This window comes from Cyprinodon tularosa, unplaced genomic scaffold (genome assembly GCF_016077235.1).
Source record: "Cyprinodon tularosa strain WSP-4 unplaced genomic scaffold, ASM1607723v1 ctg312, whole genome shotgun sequence".
NCBI lineage: Eukaryota > Metazoa > Chordata > Actinopteri > Cyprinodontiformes > Cyprinodontidae > Cyprinodon > Cyprinodon tularosa.
In genome coordinates, this window is record NW_024039022.1 from 943,364 (window position 1) to 965,084 (window position 21,721).

A 21,721-nucleotide genomic window follows, 5' to 3' on the forward strand; every position below is an offset into this window, starting at 1 on the left:
AAATGAACTGCAATAAACCAAGTATCCACCCGCTGCCTTTTCGATCTCCCCCCAGTTGGTGTGATTGATGCAGAGGAATCTGCTGCATCACTGAGGGCTCTCTGTTCGGCCCACACACACACAGGCGCTGGCCTTTTCTCCGGAGCCAGACAGAGAGCGGCGCAGGCAGGGCTTTCTATGCAAATATAGCCTGAGTAGGCGGCAGCCCCTAGCCTGAGCAGAGTGTGCAGCAATGTGAGAACCCTCACAGACTCCGCCCACGTCGCCCAGTTACTAAGCAACCACCTGCGAGGAGGAGGGAGCGAAGGGGCGAAACTACGAATTCAACTGTTGCCTGATCTGAGCTCAACTGCAGCCGGCGAACCAGTCAGCGGCGGAGAGGAAGTGTCTGATAGGTGCAGAGAGGGTTCGGTCTGTGTGTGAGAGACTGAGAAAGGCAGCTGTATTACATCCAGGACGGTACCACTACCGGGGACCCAGTCTGTGGATTATCCCTCGCCTGTGAAGGAACACCTGTGTGTGGAGAGAGAGCCGGACTGAACCCTGGAGAGCAGGGCGGGTGGATGACTTCTGTGGATGCGGGTCTGAGCGGTGGAGAAAGGGAGGCTGCTGAACATGGGCCCCCCCCTGTAGTCACCGGGGTAAGAGACCTGAATGCGCCCAGCATGCTGAAATGTGGGTGTGATGAAATGTTACTTGACAGAATGAGAACAAAACCAGAATCTGGTCATTGGTGGCTTTTTTTTTTTTTGCTGAACTGTTTGTGTTGAGGGGGTATAGAGTATCAAGGGGGGGTCTATTTGTGTTTGAATGTGGCTGGTAAACATAGTTGACCCTGCCCTGCAGCCTGCCACTCCTCACTCCTTCCATCAGTGTCTTCTTTCCTCCTTGTTTTTCTTCTCCTCTTCTGTTTTACTTCAACATCTTCACTGATGGTAATGTGATTAATTGGAAATTAGGGTTTCAGGCAACAGCAGGGGAGGATGGCTGGGGATTAAAAGTGTCAGGCTGGGGTCCCCTCAGCCAGGTGGAATAGTAGGGAAAGAAAAAAAGAGGAATGAATGTGTTAAAAAAAAAAAGTTTTTTTTTTTTTGCTTTACAAGCAGTACATTTAGGGTTGCAAATAACGATTATTTTGCAAATCGATTAATCTATTGATTGTTCTAAGTTATTTCCCTCTGGGATTATTAAAGTATACTGATTCTGATTCTGAATTTTTTGGATTCATCGATTAATAATCGAATAGCAAAAGGTTCCTTAATATAGACTTTTTGCTAAATTAAACCAGGTGAAACTAAAACTTTTCCACTTGAGGATTTCTGGATATAGCATATAGACAGACCAACAAGTTTTTATTTATCGTAAATGCAAAATTTATTTTTTGGGACAATTTTAGGTCGCTCCAGCAGCTAAAGGTCAGTTTTAGAGCCTCTATACTCCAATAAACGATTTATCAATTTCTGGATTAGTTGACGATTGTTTCACTAATAGATTAATCCGATTACTTGTTTCAGCCCTGAATACGATGCTTATAAAGTCAATACTATGCCTAGATATGAGGTGCATATTTAAAACCTTTTGGAGTTTTTTACAAGAAAGAGTTTCCCAACCCTGCTGCTTCTAAACACATATTTTAACTACTTTTCAAAGTTATTTTCTACCTACTAATTATAGATATTAAAACTTTAGATGAGCTAGGACATAAGTGGCAGAAATCCTGGTGATTATTTACTGATGATCATAACCCTGCTGGGTTATGAAGTTTTAAATTTCTACCGCAGAGTTTTGCAAGAACACAAATATTCCCAAAAGCTCACAAAAATGTTTTTTTTTTTTCTGCTTCCTTTTTTTTTTTTGGTTTAGTGACATTACAAGAGGTTTCAAAAACTGTTCTTAGGCTGTGCTTGTAGTTACCATGTTGGATTAAAAACTCACCTGGTGTTTGAGATCCATTAGAGTTGTTATTGGCTCAACCACCAGGGTTTGAATTTGATGAATGCTGATGCAAATTGCTAGTAAAACAGCAATTATTGAATCTGTTCTGTTTTTAGTTTCCTCACTTGTTTTAAAACTTTTTTATTTTTAAAGCATAAGTTAGTAAACATACAACCCATTCACGACATCTGAAAAAATGTTTGCATATTTGTCTGGAGGGAGCTGTCAATCCACGGGCATGCACCCCAGGGTGCACCGTGCAAACTAGTAGCTACACCTCAGACAGAAATGTACCTGTGCTGTATTAGAGGGGTTTCAGCTGCTTCCAGCTTGGGAGGGAGCTACGGGAGTCAAAATGTTCATCTGTGATAAAAGTCACAATATTTTCTGCAGCCCTAGATTCAATGGATGTGCCTCTTTTATTTTATTTTTCTTAGTTTGTTTTTTTAAGAACTTTTGTTGTAATGCCATCCATTCAGCCCTTTATTCCACTTTTTATTGTCCTGCCAAAATAATAACATTTTAAAACAGTCAGTTGTTGTTCATGTGTGGGGCGACAGTGGCGTTGGATGTAGGAGTTTGCCCTGAAATCGAAGGGTTGACGGTTCAAGCCCCGACTCCGACTTTCATTGTCGTTGTGTCCTTGGGCAAGACACTTCACCTGCATTGTCTACTGATGGTGGTCAGAGGGCCCGGTGGCGCCAGTGTACGGCAGCCTCGCTTCTGTCAGTGAGCCCCAGGGCAGCTGTGGCTACAATGTAGCTTGCCACCATCAGTGTGTGAGTGTGTGCGTGAATGGGTGAATGAATGTAGTGTAAAGCGCTTTGGTCAAGTCTCCTAACTTGAATAAAGGCGCTATATAAGTACATGCCATTTACCATTTACCATTTACCATATAGAATGGTAGTTATTAGTGAAGGATTTAATGTCTTAGGGAAATCATATTTGAATGTCAAATCATTCTGGTTTAAACATGTATATAAATATACTCTTTATCAGACGATATTGTCCAAAAATGTAGAAAAATCCTGTCTTAAAATTTGTGGGGGTGTTTCTTCGTTATCTTCTGCAGGCCAGTTAGTTATATGTCAGCCTGAACACCTAAATTCGGCCAATCATATATCAAAGGTCATCTTTCAATCAAATTTTTTCAACATAGCATCTTGATTCATATGTCGCAGCTAATATATGCAACGGTTGAAATAAAAAATAAGAATCCTTTCCTTTACCAGTGAGTTCCGTCCCAGTGTTCACGGGGATGGACGTCTGTGTCTTCAGCAGGCGTAGAGCTAACAGAACTGGCAGCGTTACGAGGCAAGGGCTCAAACATGTACGGCTGGAAGCCTTCTACACCAAACCAAGCTTCTGCCGCCCTGGCGTCCTCTTCCACAACATCTTTGTCCTCGATTTCCTCCTCTAAATAAAAAATGTATGACGGAGGAGACTCCTCCACGACCTCCGACACTAAACTCTCCTCCTCTTGCATGTTTCCGCTGTCCATAGCGTTCCTTCACAGTGTCGTTTCTTAGTGCTACTGGGTCCCAATGTAATTCCCATTGGGAACCTACTAACACTAAGTTGCTAACTGGTTAGCAAGATGCTTCCGACAAAGCGGGGTCAACCAAACTTGTTTGCGAACCTTCCACCACAACAATCCCGCCTTCTTGATAAACAACCAATCACATTCACTTTATTCACTCGTGTACAGTCGGGCATCACTCAGGAGAATTCGGAAATGCAACGGTTGGCATTACCAATTTCTATAGAGGAAAAGATGTTAACTTGTTGGGTTTAAATATAACATGGTGTCTCATTTTTGACATTTCGTAGATCTTCATCTTTTCACTGTAATATTTCACTAATTAAAACAGTATTAATATAATAGCAGTGCATGTTTTCCTTTTAGACAAACCTTATCCTTGTGAGTTTAGTTTCTATGGCATGTTTGGTGAAAAATAAATAGTAAACGGGTAAGAGTTACATTTGTAAATACTTTCTATAACTTTTTACTTTTCAGTGTTGTAATTTTAAACAGCCAAGAGCTGTGTGCATAGAAATAGCACATAGAATATGAAATCATTTTCTTTTTTCACTCATTACATTATGGAGGAGCAGGTAGTGATTATATGGAATAAAAAACTAGTCTGAATGCTTTCAAATGATTTTTGCCATTTCATTTTGGGGCTTGGCACATATGGAGAATTGCTGTTTTTGGGTCAGGAGTCACGTTTAGGACTAAGGTGTGAATTGAGTTTAGGTTTAGTTTAGGCTTAGGTATGAATCCATAATAGTTAGGGTTAGGGCTTAAACAATTAATCAGCTTCATCATGATTAATTGATTATTGAAATAATCATCATCTAATTATGTAATCTATTAATAATTAATTGAAGTATAGAGACTCTTAAACCTTTAGCTGACAGAGGAAACCACTTAGAGTAGTTATACCAAAATTGAGAAAAAATATATAAACTTTGTATTTAAGATTAAAAATCTTCTCTCAATATTCTCTATCCAGAACTCCACAAGTCGAAACGTTTAGGTTTCAACTGGTTTCATTCTGGTTTCATTCGATTATTAATCGATTAACCGAAAAAAATCAACAGATTAATCGATCATCACAATAATCGTAAAGTCAATAGAACGGCCCTGCAAAGATAGTGAGACAAGAAGTGTGTTTTTTTTCTGTTTTTTTTTTCCTTTTTCTTCATCCCTCCTTTTTAGATCTGCTTCCTCAAGCAGCACACTGCACATCCAGGTGTTTTATGTTATTAAGGGTTTAGTCTTTTTCACTGTAAGGACAGGGTCGAGCAGAAGTTGATGATATATTCTTGCCCTGACTCTCAGGGCCCCTTCAGGGAGGGGCCCCAAGGCGGTTAACTATCTTAGCATTATAGTAAGGCTGCCCCTGCTCAACAGAGCCCTGACCAGCTCCCCCTGGCTTATGTGATGTCATCAGGGGCCTCTGTGTCTGCTGCCTGGGAGCTTGTGGTTAAACCATATAAATTACAATTTACAACAAAGTTAATTGAACGTAGAGAAAATCCTGGATAGTAGCTTTAAAACCTGCTAAATATGCAGTAAATCACAGGAGAAAAGATGACATATCGCTCCTTCTTCAACAGAGTCTAAGCATGGGGCTTTGATCCTGGAAGCTTAACTTTATTTGTATTGTTAATAGCAACCTGTGACGTCAACCTGCTCTGTCATTTTGAATACAGCAGGTCTGTGACTGGCGATTGCATAATGGGATTGGTCTGCCTCACCAGAGCAGAAGATTCACTGGTGATTGTTTCAGGCTTGAAACAGTCTCTGGCAGCTTTTCCAGGGAAAATGATTTTCTCTGCTTCCTTACCTCAATCTATTGAAAATAACTTGATTTTCTCTTCTTAAAGAGGACTGCTTCTGAGCCTGGTGCGTCTGTTAATGAAAAGCATGTTCACCAGTACTAGAATAACGAGATTAAATCGGTGCAAAGCCTGAGTGGAAGGAGGTCAATCTGTAGTAAGTACGACAAAAAGAAAAGACTCAAATACACACTACAGCAGTTTCTAACACTTTGGCATTGAGAGAAAAGAAGCAACATTATGTAGACCAAATAGACACGTCCTTACACAGCTGCAGGTTTATTACATTCTTAGTTCGATCTGATGCCCAAAACAGTTCTCAAGAAACGGCTAAAAGACTGACAGGGGCTGAATCTACCGAATGGGACCCTGATCCCCTCCAATTAATGGCTGAGGGTGAGCTGCCTGACAGCCCCCGCAGGAGAGCGTCAGCGCCGTTCGTTGAAAGCTCTCATGGCACGAATATCACGGAAAAGACAACACCCTTCAGCCTTCTAGACGGATGCATTACACATACAGTCAGCTCTGAAAGAAACAGCTAAATGTTCTTCACAAGTTCTGTCAAGCATGGGATTTCCCTCTTTAATAAACGCATAACAAACTGTGCACCGGGGACACTGACACCACAAGATGGACGTATTTCAAGTTCTCCTTGTTTAACGGCCTTAGAATGTGAACATATCCCAACATGCTCTCGCACACCTGTTTGGATTCAAACACGTCTGATGACTTTAACCGCTGTTTGATCCTTTAAGTAATTGTTTTAGGGCTGAAACAATTCATCAAATTCATCGTGATTAATTGATTATTGAAATAATTGTCAACTTACTTAGTAATCGATTAATCATTCACAGAGTATACAGACTGTTAAACATGCTTTAAGCTGACAGAGCGACACACTTAGAGCAGTAATTATATTAAAATTGGGAACATTTTGCATTTAAGATAAAAATACTTTTTCGTACGTCAATATGTTCAATCCAGAACTACTGAAGTGGAAACATTTTAGTTTCACCTGGTTTAATATAGTTAAAAAAGTCTTCTTAAAGGAACCGTTGGTTATCTGATTATTAATCGAAGAATTGAAAAAAATCATCGACAGATTGATCGATTTTCAAAACAATCATTAGTTGCAGCTGTAATTTTTTTAAAGTAATTTAAAAAGTGAGAGAGTAAAAGAAGTGTATAATCTCTGACATGTGGGGGTTTCGCGTGTAACCTAACTGGGTTTCATTGAGAACAGTCTCCTCAGCTGTACCTCCCTACATTGTCCTTTGTCCAGTCCAGCATTCCTGGTAATCCAAGCAGCTACCTGGCTGCTGCTCTTGAAACAAATCCACAAATCAGCCTCAGCGTAATATAAAAAGACGTTCTCAAAGCTTTCCTGTGTCCCTGTTGAGTTTGGATGTCGGACGTTTGCTGAAACCAAAGTTTCTTAGAGTGTTGACTTGGCATGGTGGTTGTAACATGTGAGTCATTATTTCCTCTTTAAGTGATGCCTGAGGGTGCTGGCGCTTACGAAGCGAGTTCCCTTCCAGAGAAGCATTATGATATGGATCCAAAGGGAGATGGCATGCACCCAAACACAAGCTGAGGATGTTTTGTTCTTTATCAGCCTGTCTAGGAAAATCAGTACGAAGACGGAACTCTAGAGCATTACTGAAGGTTTTTATTGGCACTTATGGTAAAGGTTTGTAAAAAGCTTTTAGATGAATTCCTGTTTTATAGCAGTTGTATAATCCTAAATTAAACGGCAACAAACCACTTGTCTCACAATTATCCACATCCTCTCTGCCCGTGCTTTCTACTTCTACTTCTTCTGCTTTAACATTTGACCAGATTGGATGGATCTTGGCAGAACCTCTTGATCATCCGCTGTCCTTAATCTTCTCATCTCAATCTCCTTTCTATAGCTCACCCTACAGTGTCTTTTAATGGCTAATTGGTGTGGAGACTGAGATGGGGCATGTAATGCCGGCCATACACTGTACGATTTTTTGCCTTTTCAGGGTCATTTCTCTAGTGGTACGAGAATTTTTCAATCGGGCCGAGTTTCAGCTTCATCATGCGTCGTGTAGCATACAGGGAGTAACGATGGGCGATTAGAATCCCACGAATCGTAAGGTTGGGAGAAAACCAAACATGTTTTAAATTCAGTCGGCTGTCGTAAGATCGCATTAAAGCCTCGGGCCGAACAGCGAGAAAATGTGCATCATGAGCTGTGAAGTTTTAAACCCTGCAGTTTCGTTGTATAGTTTGAGCTTTAGCTGCCTGCAATGGTGAAAATATCGCACAATGAATACCTGGCTTAAGAGGTCGGATTTTGTGCCCTGTGAACTGTCTGATTATTATACTACTGATTATTATCCTGCTGAAAGACTTTGTGATGAATCATTTTATTGTTTTTTTTTGTTTGGCTCCACTTTTTGTTTTGTTTTTGTTTAAAATTTTCCGGATGTTACAATTTGCCACCGGCTTTAGCAAGTTTTTAAAGGCCCTTAGCATCACACAGCCTCCATCCTACATAACAGGGGGCAAAAGTTTTTGTTTTAATCCTTTGTTTGAGTGCTACTTGCTGAAAAGCACTTGGTTCCAGTAAAGTCTTAATATTTCAACCAACCAAACTTAAAAAGTCTAAAATGTATAAAATATTTCAACTGAATTAGTTTAAAGGGGATTATTCAGGGCACCAATAATTGTACCAAAGGTGGTATACATGACTTGGGAATTTATTCACTTTAAAGAATTATATTCAAATGAAACCTTTGATTTTTACTAATTTGTCAGTGTGGGGTTGTTGCCAGGAATATATATGTCAATAAAACTATAAATACATAATTAAACCATATAAAAAACAATCTAACACAGTACATTTATACAACAAGAACTTGACAGGTGTATTTTATTGAAACTCATTCAGGTTTTCTTGTAGGCCGGCTTGTCATTTAAAATGTGACTAAATGCCTACAGACACAGAGGAATGTGTAAATGACTTGCATATTTGCTTTAAAGAATTCCCTCATGTAGATTTTGGATTTAAAGTCGGTTTGAGTGTTCAGCTAAGCTTTAAAGGCAGTCCTGTCCTAGAGCTTTTCTTTTTAAATCATCTGACAAGATCCAGGACTCAGAGGCAACCAGATTTAACTCTGGCTTTTGAGGCAGAGGTTAAACGCTGCACCTTTTTCAGGTCCGAGTTTTGTTGTGGCAGCAATTCAGGAGCTTAAAAGAATGGCAAAGCAGAGCGGATAAACGAACAAAGAGGGAGAGATGCGGGAAACGCCTCTGCAGAGAAATGCCCAGTCTCTCTACTCTGCCTGACAAACACAGGCAGGGAGATTCTGCTGCTCTCGTTCTGTCGTTTTCTAAATCCCTCCATCTTTTCTTTCCTTTATCTCACTCTTTTCAATCCTTCTCCTGCTCAATCCTTTTCCTGCTGACTCACACTAAATCAGAGCTTCAACACAGCGAGTCGATAAGTCGATGAAGGTTCTTCTGCTCGTTTATTGATGGTTCACTAAAACGTATCTCTCCTCCTTTGTTAAATCCTTTGTTTTTCTTGCTTAACACCCATTTAATTTGACCAGATGACAAAATCACTAGTTACCATACTTGTGCAACTAGTAGGCAACAGGAGAAACGCCTTTTAAAAGCGCTACAAGCTAAATAATTCCTTTTAATCTAAATGTGCTCTCTGAACATCCTGTAAAAAACAGTTTCAGAATGAGGGCAGTGTTCAGACAGATCTCAGCTCTTTAAAACTCTTCAGAGACTGCAGTATGATTTGGTGAAGGGAGAAGCTTCAAATGTCCCAGAGAACTGGTGTCTGGTATTTCACATTAATATTGAACTGTTTTTTTTGCTTCATTTCGAATAGAAAACAGGGTTCGATGTTAACCATCGCCCGATCTCCCGGGGCAAGTAGTTTTTATTGTTGGGAGAGTACAAATTTCATTGCATTTGCCTGCCGGGCAAGTGCAATGCTTGCAAAACAAAATTATCACTCAAAATGACTTTAAAATCACAGACATTCGATAAAAACGACCCAGAAGCGTTGCAGGCTCTATTTTTGTTGTTTTTTACACATTCTCACGTGATTTGAAAAAGCCACGTGATTTGCGCCAGATGGCGTGATTTTTGTCCGGTATTTGGCGTGAATAATTTTTTTGACTTAGCAGGCTAAAAAACAACCACAAGGCAAAACAATGTATGTACAGTAACATACCCACCTATTTTACCCTCCACCCATTTCACCCAACACCCAGATAACCCTAGATTAAAAATTATCGGTCAGGGATTAGGAATATTGGCATAATTGTGTGCCATGCGCACAGTGTAAATATTTCTATCATATGGCAGTCTTCTGTACAGTGATGCAGGTCATACATTAAAAAATGTTCATTCAATTTATTTCCTCTTAGCCATTGGAGAGGTGCATTTAAATGTTATAGAGCTAAACATGTTACATTGGTGACCTGTTATGTTAATATTATTGTCTTGTTGCTGCATTTATTTTGTCAGGGGAAACTAATCCTGAGTCAGTTAAAAGTCAGGGAATTATGTAAGACTGTGGAAACCCTGTATAAAATAACTATGTATAATGATTCTCTAGAAAAGTCACATTATATTAATAGTATTATCTTGTATAAACATACCGTGACTCTAAAATAAAAGTTATTCATTTGTGACATTGACTTTTGTGTTGTGATTTATCTTAAGTTTTTAACCTGTCAAGTGTATTTTTAGATTTTTAACATTACAATTTATATTTTTCCCAAGCACACAACAGTTTAAAGCAAAGTTTAGTTTGAAAAGAATGTGCAGGAAGGATTGAAAAACATGTTAAACACGGTAATATAGGCTTGAGTTCATTATCTGACGCATGCATATACACACCAGGAACCTGGAAACTTAAAAAATACTGAATTACAAAAAACATTTAAAAAACAAACATGTTTCATTGATATATATACAAAAAGAAATATTTGGAACTATATTTATCAAACATTATACTGGGCAAGTAAAAATAGTTTCTGTTGACGTTAAATCCTTAACATCAACATCTGGAATATATTTCAATCTTAGACATGCATTACATTCTGCAGCAGGTAATAGTGAATTATGAAAGTTATGAATTTGAGCTTCATGCCACAGTTGTATGGCCTCTTTACTGTTCCAGATATTCAGGTTAGAGAGTTGGTATTGATCCTCAGCACTCAGCATGGACAGAACTGATGGGGGCGGAAGTAGGTCGTGAGTCTCTATTCATAGCGGCAGATTCTAGATGTGTTTAAATTGTGTTTTGCTCTGATTAAGGCTTTTTTTTTTTTGCGGATTGAACAGTAGCCACAGCTTATACTATACTATAATTTGCCTGTTACCCTGTGATCACATCCATGTGTCGTATTTTATCACCTAGCTGACAGGAATAGATTGTCACAGTTTGCAACTTCATCTAAAAACAGATATACATTTTGAAGCATGTGTAATAATGTCAGAGATAAACATTTGTCTCAATATTGAACTAAAAACATAAGGATTAGTTTTCCACTTTGAGTTTTTGTTGGATCTTCTTATCATAGCCAGGCTGCTATTTTTTATTATTTGTGAACTGATCTCTGAGCTGCAAACATCTCTTTGCTGATTTTGTTAAGTGATGTCAGCGAGTCTTCGGCCGGAGAAGCATATCAGGCTTTTATTTCCCATAATAAAACTGGGTGAGCTATAACGGACTGACATGTTACCTTTTACCTTGACAGATATAAAGACTCAATTAGGAGCAGATATTGGTGTGAAAGTTGAAGCTCTCTGCAGCTGTATCAGACTGATCAGTTTTCTCTGTGTTCTTAGTCTACTTTAAAATGGATAAAACAAATGTCTTATGGATGTCCATTATATGAGGAGAGTAATATTTCTATTTCTAGTTGCCAAATATCATGTTATTGTGAATGTGGGGCTGAATGAAGGCGCAGTGTGTAGCACTGTTACCTTGAATAAAAAGATCCTGGGTTCGATTCCTGATCTAAGATGTTTCTGCATCAAGTTTGCATGCTCTGTCTGTGCATGCATGGATACTCTCTGGATACTGTTAGTTTGATTGGTGTCTCTAAATAGCCCTTAGTTGTAAGTGCATGGTTGTGTGCCTGTGCCCTGGGGTAGACTGGTGACCTAACCAGGGCCTGCTCTCCGTTTGCCCATAAACTGCTGCAGACAGGCACCAGCCCCACCTTGGCAGATAAGTGGAAGTAGATTATATATATTCAGTGTGTTTTGAATCGGTCTAAGTGTGAAGAAATGAAGCATATCTCCTAAAATATCTTGTTTTTCCAGTTTTACCATTTTATAAAGTACTGGTATGTTGATTAATTATATTCAGTATGCCACAGTGTAACAATAAAGTTAGTTATTTATGCTGTGATGTTGCTTGATTGTCTGTCTTATGCTTACTGCTCCTCTCACCATCTGTGGATAAAAGTTAAGTTCTCTAAACAGTAGGGGTGGAACGGTTCACAAAATCCACGGTTCGGTTCGATTCACGGTTTCATGGTCACGGTTTTCGGTTCTGTTCGATTCGGTATATGTTGATTGTTACACCGAAATCCCATAAAAATTTATGAAATCAATGAAAAAATCCCCCAAAAAATAATGGATTGTAATTATTTTAAATGATCCGCGGAAACCCTGGATCATTTCTGTATGTTTTGCTGCTTTGAATTTAATCATCTCGCGCATGCTCTCTACCATCTCCAAGGGGTTAGCATGACATGTTGCTGTTAGCATAAACAAAACGTGTTGCACAATGCTTGCACACTGTTGCACTTTTATCCACAACTTTCTTTCCGCCATCATCGTAGGTCACTCTAAATGCAAAGCGCTCCCATACAGCAGACCTATAAAGTGCTGCTGGCGCGTCTTCCAACTCCTGTTCTTTCCCACTCACCATACCCTCACAATTCTCCATAACAACTGATTTTTTTTTGCTACACCCGGCTAAGCTGCTTCGCTTCTTCTTCTTCTTGTTTACTACCGGTGGTTGGCTTTGGTCGCAGTACCGCCACCTTCTGCTCTGGAGTGTAAACGCTTCGCCTATGAGATAAAGAAGCAGCGCATGAACCGAACGCAACACACGCGAACTGAACCGAGACAGTCGAACCGAACGGTTCGGACGGTTTTCATAAATCATCCCATCCGTACTAAACAGCAATATTATTGTCAACAAGTGGTCAAAAAGTAAGTTTAAGTGCTAAATGAACCGCAAAGAGGGTTGGTTAGCAGTCAGTGAAAGCCGCTTCAATCAGTCAGCATACTGAATTCAGCAAACCTTCATCTGTGCAGAGAGAGCATCTGCATATTTGAACGTTCCATTAAAGGTTTAGTGGAGGATGTTCTTTTTCCGGGTGGATCATCAGAATAAGTGGTCCTCCTAGATATCAGTCTTTTTGGAATTCATGTATATTGTCATTACACTGTCACAAGATCAAAGCAATGAAATTCACTCTCTGCATTTAACCCATCCCCTTGGGGCGCAGTGGGCTGCCATTGTGTGACGCCCGGGGAGCAGTGTGGGGTTAAGGGTCTTTGCTCAGAGAGCCAGAGTGGCAGTCCGTGGGAGTGGGGCTTTAACTCACTGAACACAAGCACAATGCCCTGACCACGAGTGCTCATCCCCATTTTTACTTACCGGTGGTGAGTCTGACATAGTCCAAAGATTGCAAATCTTCTTTTTGTAAGTAAGCTTGTATGAGCGATGCTAACAGCAACTTTTAAATAGAGCGTGCACAAGGCAAAATGGGCTTGTGCACGCTCTCGCACACGTTTAATAGGTGTTGCTTCTCAGGAGCAGGTACGGGGTTGTACATGTGCGTTGTTTTTTTTTTAAGTGGAGAGGGCGGGTCTTCTCAAAAATTTTTAAAAATCTTCCACTGTACCTTTAAATTATATTTTTTGGACATTGCTTCATGATTTTTCTAGCACTTGTCTAACTTCTGTGGCAATCATGTATGGCTGTTGTATGCAGGGTTCCCGCGGGTCCTTAAAAAGTCTTAAAACCATAAATATGTTCTTAACCCCAAGGTCACTAACTTAACATATGGGTGTGACTGTGGTGTCATGCACTGGCTCTTCAGTTTAAGACATTATTTATCATTTCAAATTCAAAGCTGAAGCTTTTCGGAGTGAAGCTGGATGTTTTAAGTGCCTGCATGAGTTTTCCTTGTAAATCCCTGCTTCTCTGTGTAGTTGTGAATGTTTAGCCTTACAGATGCTAAAGCTCGCAGAGAGTGTTTGGGATATTTCAATGGACAAAATGAGATTAGATCGCCTGTGAAATGTGAATGAATTTCAATAAATGGCTTAATTTTCAGCTACAGTATTAACATTTTGTGTTTTTTTGCTGAAGCTGTGCAACCCTAGCCATTCTGATATTGGACTGTGCTGCACACTGTCCAATAAAACAAAATGAGAACTCAAAATCAGGATGGTCTGATTACAATCTGTTGTCTTATTAGCTATGTTCTTTATTGATGTCAGGTTTTAGAGAGACATTTCTAGGCATACATTGGTTGAAGTTAGACAAAATGCTGCGTCCAATGGTTCAAAAGTGTGGTATCTTTCTGTTCGTCACGTAGAGATTGTTGCTGTAAGCGCATGTTCTTGTACCAGAACAAAGAAATATTTTTTAAGTACAAAGAGTTACTAAAATGTCACTTCCCGTCTGCTGTCACAACTTAGAGCAAAGTTTCATCAGTAAAATACAAGTTATTGGAGAAACTGTTAACACCTGCTGTTTTGAATGGATCTGATACCAGTTGAGCTCGCCTCCTGTTGTATCCCTCTGATCCCACATCGTCTATGTTTGCATCTACTGTAAATGTGTTTCTCAGCACTGCTACGTTAGTCAGGCTGCCAGTTAACTCCTGATAATACTTCCTTTTTAAGATATTTAGGAATGTGCATTTTAGAAGAAGCGCTTACAGAAGGTTTTGTCTCACGACAGTAGTCATACCTCTTGAACCTTTTCACATTTAGTCATGTTTCATCCCCAAACCTGGTGTTTAGTATTTTCCCCCCTTAACATTTTAAAGAGCCTTGGCTATATTTGTCCTCCGCTTCCCTGAGGCAGTACTTTGTACAGCCATGTTTGTAGCAGGGAGAGCTACAAGTTCTTTGAGGTATGTCTCTACCAGCTTTGTTAATTCAGGGTTTTGAAATAGAAATACCGACAGCCTTATTGGATTGGATGGGGGGTGTCTATGAACATGCTTTTAAAAGTTCTCTCTTTGACTTGGCCATTAAAGCACACAGCAATGCTTTGATCCAAATCACTTTATTGAAAGCGTGTGGTTCTGGAGTCACTTATTCTGTTTTTGTTCCCTCCAGAACCCATTTTAAGTCTTTTGCACTCTTCTGCCTCCATCTTCTGCTGTGGGTTGCTGCGTTGAGGCTGTATTGCTGATTTTCAACTCCCCATAGGGTTGTGGGCTAAAAAGCTACCATTTGACCAGACGTCTCTCAAATGTGGCTCTTTTCTCTGTAGTCTACATCTTGCCTTTATAAAGTCAGATTTTTGGAGTGCATGGCTATAGTTGCCTCGCCAACAGATTCTTCTGACTGCTCCTCCAGCTGTTTATTACTCTTCTTTAGTGGCCTGTTAGATAAGATGGACGGCCATGTCTTTGTAGGTTTAAATTGGTGCTTTACTCTGTCTTTCAGATAGTGGATTGAACCGATTAAAAAAATGGTGTATAAACTAATTACAATTTAAATGCTTACTTTGAACTTTCCCTCCCTGACTTATCTGGTCTCCATAGAGAGCTTGTTTGTTTCACTTATGTTCTCTAACAAACCTCCAAGGCCTTAACAAAAACCACTTGATTCCGTCTGAGATATAATTAAATAATTTGAGTATTTTTACCTATTATAGAATAGAAATAGGATTATTTTTTTTATTTAGTGGGAAAATTAGCACCTACCTGCAGCAAAGTGAAAGGTAAGGTCAGGCATGCAGTTCTAAAAGTTTTAGACGACTAAAACTTGAAAAAGTTTTAGTCCAGTTTTAGTCAGTTTTATGTTGCATTTCAGAAAACAGTTAGCCTGTACAATTTTGAATAACAACCAGTTTCTTTACCAGACTTGTAGCTCTTGCCTAGATAATACAATTGCTGGGTTTTCTGTCTATTATTGCTGTTGGACAGAAAATTTTGATTTATACAATTAAATAAACTTTTTATAAATTAAGCCCTACTTTATACAAAAGTTTCTCACAAAATTTGTGAAAATAGCAGATCTAGTTCAACACATCATATTGGTTAATATAGCAGACATACAAGCTAACAAAATGTACAATAAAGGAATGGTTTTAGAGATACAAAGTTTCCATCCCAAAGCAAACACTTCCTGATCTACTAACACACAGATCAATAAAATCCTCATTGCTCCAAAAAAAGAAAAGAACCAAAAAATTCTTATTTTTACTTTGGTACTTTTGGCTTTATTTCGGAGATTTTGCCCCTTGGTTACCGCTGCTCCGGGGTCAAAGAAGATTTAAATAAACAGGGGTCTGATGTATAATGCAATGACAATCCTGACCTAATATTTAATATTTCAACATATAACTAAAAAGTTGAAATATTAAAATAGATAGAAACAAGAACTATGCGAGAAAGATAAGATCTACGTACCTTTTCATCTGGGTCTTTATCCAAAGATAAACAGTGTGCCATGAAGTATTTGCTCTGGATGTTATTTAGGGATTCCTCTTGTTATAAATAAAAGAAGATTTAGCATCACGTCTTGTGAGCCGGAACAAATCAAATCTTGATAGTTAGACAAAAGGATTTTTACGCTTGGCAGAGGAAGTTCAGCCACATATAGTTTATTAAGTAGCGAGGGTCAGGAAGAGCCGTACTGCTGAGAATGAACCATCACTGTGGAGCTAAGCGTGCACAAAGACTGCGCAAGCACAGCTGTCAGAGTTGAGAGCGTAGTCCCGGACCATTCCGGCTTAATTTCACTCCTGCCGCTGCTGCCATGGGCCATCTGTGGTCATGCAGAATATGTGCCGCTGGACGCCAGGTGGGCAGCATGAGCAAACAGGATGCGGCAGCACAGCTGATATTGCTTAGTCCAGGCAAGCTCAAGTCCAGTCCTCAAGAGCTACTATCCTGCAACTTTTTGATGCAACCATTTTTAATACACCTGAATCAAATGAGTGGCTCGTTACCTTGCCTCTGCTGAGCTAAATGAGGAGCTTGAGCTTAAATGAGGCTTTAGATTCAGGTGTGTTAGAGAAGAGATGCATCTAAAAGTTACAGGATGGTAGCTCTTGAGGACTGGACTGGAGAACAGACCACCTGCTTAAATTTTTATTTAGTCTCATCCCTTCAAACGAAAACTCAAACCAATGACTAATAATTTTTCCGTCATCAAAGATCCATGTTTGCCTCATCAGTTCTCATCATTATCATGAAAAAAAGGAGCGTCAACAAAATCATTTCGTCATCGACGAAAACAACAACGGTTTCCGTGGATAGAAAAACAACAACAAAGAAAGGATGTGTGATAACGCTCACTGGTGCATTTCAGATGCAGCACACTGTTCCTGAGGGAGCTCTCTAGTTCTACAAGTTTATGCATTATGTTAGTAACACTGTCCAATGATTTGTTAGTTATCTCATGTAATGTGTGGTATTTCAGTGAAATTTTTTCAGGGATGTAAGAATAGAGGGGACTGAATAAAAATTAACCATGAACCTTTTTTTTTTTCGGTCATTGAAACAATATATACTTTTCCTCCAACCTTACCAGCCACCAGTTTATGTCGCTCTGTCAAACATCAGAATTGTGGTTCAGATGTGACCGAATATGACAAACCTTTAGAAAGATGAGTAGGCGCTGACGCATCTCAGCAGTAAAAGGTCACAGAGTGTTTTTCAGGAATTGAGCTGAATCGTATTCTGCTACTGGAAGCAGAACCTTCATTGTTGGTTTACATCCGGTGTCTCAGAGATGTTTCTTTATAGTGAAGATTTGCAACACTGTCCTCAGCTGTTGCGAAACATCCCCTGTAAAACCCTATTGCTAGGTTTCTGTTTGTGGGCCCAGCTTTGCGAAACTCTGCAGGATCAGTGACACTCACCTGTTTCCCTACAGTTGCACTTGCATTGAGAAAACTGTTTGGCCGTCCTCCCTGGTGAACAACAGTAGCTGTTTCACATCTACAGCTCAATGTTTTTATTGCTCTAATCCTCCACAATGTTGCTCAACTACTAAAGCATAGAAATTACATGACTCAACATGGTACGTTTCGGATATCTTCACACTGTTCAATTCACAGCTTTTATAAATGTTTTGTTGTATTTTACTTATTCCTAGTTGAACACAAACTGTTGTATTTGGCTTGTTTTCAGTCTCATGTCTCATGTTTGTGCCTCATTTATTTACAGCCTTACAAAAACCTTTGGTTTTGTGTCCTTTTAGCCCTTTCCTGTCACTATGCTAGCTGCTGTTGATGTAAATAATGCAGGGTTTTGCATATCTTCCTCCCCAATGAGCTGACCTTCTTCTTTCTTTTTCACTTTGTTGTTTTTTTTACTATTTATGCTTCGCATCCGTTTCCCCGTCTGTGGAAACAGACCTTCTATAAAGGTGTCTGAGTCCTTGTCTGCTTGCAGAATAGTTCTGTTGGTTTTGCAGCATACATGGCGCATAGCAGGAGGCATTTAATTGATTGTGACACGTGAAGAAACCAGCTGTAATGTGTCGAGACAGATTCTTAACGTTTCATTATATCATGCCAAAATAAATCCGCTGTCAACCACAACTACAGTTGAAATGGAAATTGGATGCTTTCTGTCTTTATCTTCTTTGCTGTAGCATCACTTGAGAGACTAAGTCAAACTGAATAATTTTGTGTATTCATTTTAAGTAGGTCAGCTGCTGCAGCAAATAATACCATTAAATTAGAAAAAAATGAATAAGTAATGCATATAAGTTGCAGTGCAGAGTTTTAATGTCCAGATGCATTTATTCAACAAAATTCCAGATCACTTTTAGTTTTTGTTAGAAATATTTTAAGACCAAGCTATTCATAAGAAGTTCCTGCAAAGTCCTGTTTATTAAGAGGTTCAAACACATAAAAAAGCTTAGTTACTGGCCTCAAGAGGAAAGGAGCAATATTTTATGGACTGAATAAAGAAAAATTATTATTTTTTTTATCATTATTTTATTATTTACACCAAACCTTAAGACAGAGCAGAAGTTGGTCGACTCCTTTGAACACAAATGAAAAGTTCTTCTATGAAACGGTGGTTTGAGTTTGCCAGGAAAAAATACAGAAAATACCTTTTTAACAGTGTTCTCAATACTTTCTGTAGACAAAGAACACATTTGATGCATTTAACTGAAGCTGGCTTTGGGATGAAATGTGTGATATTGTTAATGCATTTGAATGTCTTAAAAATATCACTGTTACATGTCTTAGGATTTCTGTGTTAACTCATTCTGTTATTTAATATCTTCATATTTTCTTTAGATTGCCTACACAATTTCTGTTATATCCTATTCTTTTCTATTCTATTCTTTATTTCTATGGCTCATTTATGCAAGCTGAACATAAATCTTTGTAAATGACATGCAGACTTTTTGAATTGGTCCATATTTAGGTTATAGGAGTTTTTCCTATTAGGAATTAATTCATCAGGGGCAAAAGCATTTAATGAGCTAAACTTTTCTTTCCTGGGTATAAGGCTCCGAGCAGCATCTTTCTTGTAAGAAGTGCCACAGATCTTACCAAGAGTTCAAAACCACTTGCAGCCCTTGATGCTATGTGGCAGGACGGCCATGTTTTTGTGCCTGGATTTCTAACAGCCTAAAGCAGTGCGTAGGCTCATGTGGTGGCAGTTGAATCCCTGAGGCTGAGAACACGCACAGGATGTGAATTTCTTTTTATCATTCTCAGCAGTCTGATCCAGAGCTGCTTGTAGAGAAATACATATGCATGTCCCAGTGTTTGCTTTAACATTTCAACTTGGCTGCCTTAGGATTCTAACATGGTGTCAAATTAAGCCAAGGTGCTGAAACAGAGATTTGGTTTTGGTCAGTCTGAGAGTTTCACTGATAGTTTGAGTTAAAATAGCCACGGATGTCATGATCAAATATTAAGATTGGATATTGGTCCAATGTCAGCCAAAAAATTAGTTTTGAAATAAATCTACATGCATCTTATTTTTAGTATATAAGCAAGCTGATAGAAACAGTCTTCCTCTGTCTGCTTCTGTTTATTTTCTGTAACCTATTGGTTAATAATAAATAGCTCAATTGTACTCATACTTGCTGTTGTTGTAGACTATTTTTCTAATTAACTAAGATTACTTAGCCCTTTTTGTATATTTCACACTACAAAATGAGTAATAAAAATATGTATTTATTTAATGTTGTTAATAAATAATAATAAATATGTAACTTCTGTGGTTCAAAATAAATGTTTTCTACTGCTTTTAAAATAGCAACACATTGACTATTAGAGTTATGATGATGACTTTTAACATCTTTTTTCAGTAGATTTGGTAAAAAGGAAAACTAAAGCAAAATCATGAAATATCGATTTAAAAGACTAATTTCTGTTTTTTTACAGATGTTTGGCAATTGTTGTTGCCACCAAGGGAAACACAGCCACTTAAATGGTTTAACAGAAAGTTGCTTTTTCATACGGCCATATTTGATTGGATAATAACATTCGGAGCTCTGCACATGCATTATTCACATGCTTTTTCCCAAAGGGTGTGGATGAACGTCCTGTCACACCTCATATTAGTGGTCATTTTAAAATAAAGGTCCAGTTAGCAAGGAATAATCAATGGAACATTATCTATTCCTAAAGCTAATACGTTTGCAGGGATTTGATTAATTTAGCGAAAAACTATATTTTTCGCCACGATCGCTGAGTCCGGGACCCACTATTTTTGCACAGATATAGTAACACCTGAGTACTGACATCTTCCGGCAGTGACGTCACGGTGCGGTAAGCCGAGCGCTATTCTCCCCACTTTAAATGGTAAATGGTGGTAAATGGTAAATGGCATGTACTTATATAGCGCCTTTATTCAAGTTAGGAGACCTGACCAAAGCGCTTTACACTACATTCATTCACCCATTCACGCACACATTGATAGTGGCAAGCTACATTGTAGCCACAGCTGCCCTGGGGCTCTCACTGACAGAGGTGAGGCTGCCGTACACTGGCGCCACCATCTGACCACCATCAGTAGATGATGCAGGTGAAGTGTCTTGCCCAAGGACATAACGACACTGAAAGTCGGAGTCGGGGCTTGAACCGTCAACCGTATAATATATAATCGGCCCCGTATCGGTATCGGCCTGTATCGGCCTTAAAACTGAATATCGGACATCGGCCACCCCACCGATATTTAACCCGATATTTGATCAGCTTCTGAGTTTTTTATAGTCTAAAAAAAAATAAAAATAAAAAAATACTACTTCTTCTTCTTCCTCAAAAACTTCTTTTTTACAGACTTAAAAACTTCTAAAGACGAGGGAAAAAATATTGATACATTAAAATATCCCAATATCTTCATATGCTGATATATTGCCATTTAAAAACACCATATCAATCTCTTTTACTAATTAAATATTGCTATATGTCATCGTTATGCTACGAAATCCCCCGAAAATTCACGAAATGTTGCCATATTTTTATATGTTGATATATTGACGCGGTATCGATCTATTTTACTAACAAAATCTCACAAGAATTTGCAAAATATCACGAGAGTTTGTAACAGAACGATGAAATTTCACGAGATTTTGAAAGTAAAATAGATCGATACCGCGTTTTTAAAAATCAATTTGATATCAGCATATGAAAATATATTTGAGTATATTATTTTTCAAAGTGTCAGAAATGGATAACAAAACTGCTATTTTCAATGACTACTTATTTTTGTCCAGCTTTAACATTGGTATCGATATCGGTTATCGGCTACATGAGTTTTAAAATATCGGATATCGGCCAAAATCCCAATATCGTGCATCCCTACTAATTAGTTATTTCACCTTTCCAATTCACGAAGCACCACAGATGGGTTTGTCATTGGATTGCCAACTTGAAGAAGGAGGATTTACCATCAAACTTCTGGCCAGAGAAAAAAAAACATGTAATAGGTAGCAAACATTTCGAAGAACAATGTTTTCATGATGACTTTGATAATAGCGCTTTGTGACAAACACCAAATACAGCACTAGGATTTGATCAACGCCTGATACCGCACCGTGACGTCACAAACCGTTAAGGCCCATTCATACCTCACGTTTGGCCTGCACGTCCGTATTTCTGTCCGTGCGTTCTATCCGTTGAGTCCTTCATACCTCCGTCCGTTGAGGTGCGCAATAACCCATATTTCCTCTAGGTGGCAATGCTGGGCGCCAA

At 38.9% G+C, this 21,721-nt stretch overlaps 1 protein-coding gene across 1 annotated transcript in view; it reads left to right on the forward strand.

Moving 5' to 3' along the window:
• Window positions 1-344: 344 nt before the first annotated feature.
• Window positions 345-21,721, forward strand: part of LOC119788235 (rab11 family-interacting protein 4B-like) — a 57,761-nt gene continuing 36,384 nt past the window's right edge. The window contains exon 1 of the mRNA XM_038292441.1: window positions 345-641. Within this exon, the coding sequence (XP_038148369.1) occupies window positions 564-641 (78 nt within the window). The 5' untranslated portion in view covers window positions 345-563. The remainder of the gene's footprint in view (window positions 642-21,721) is intronic.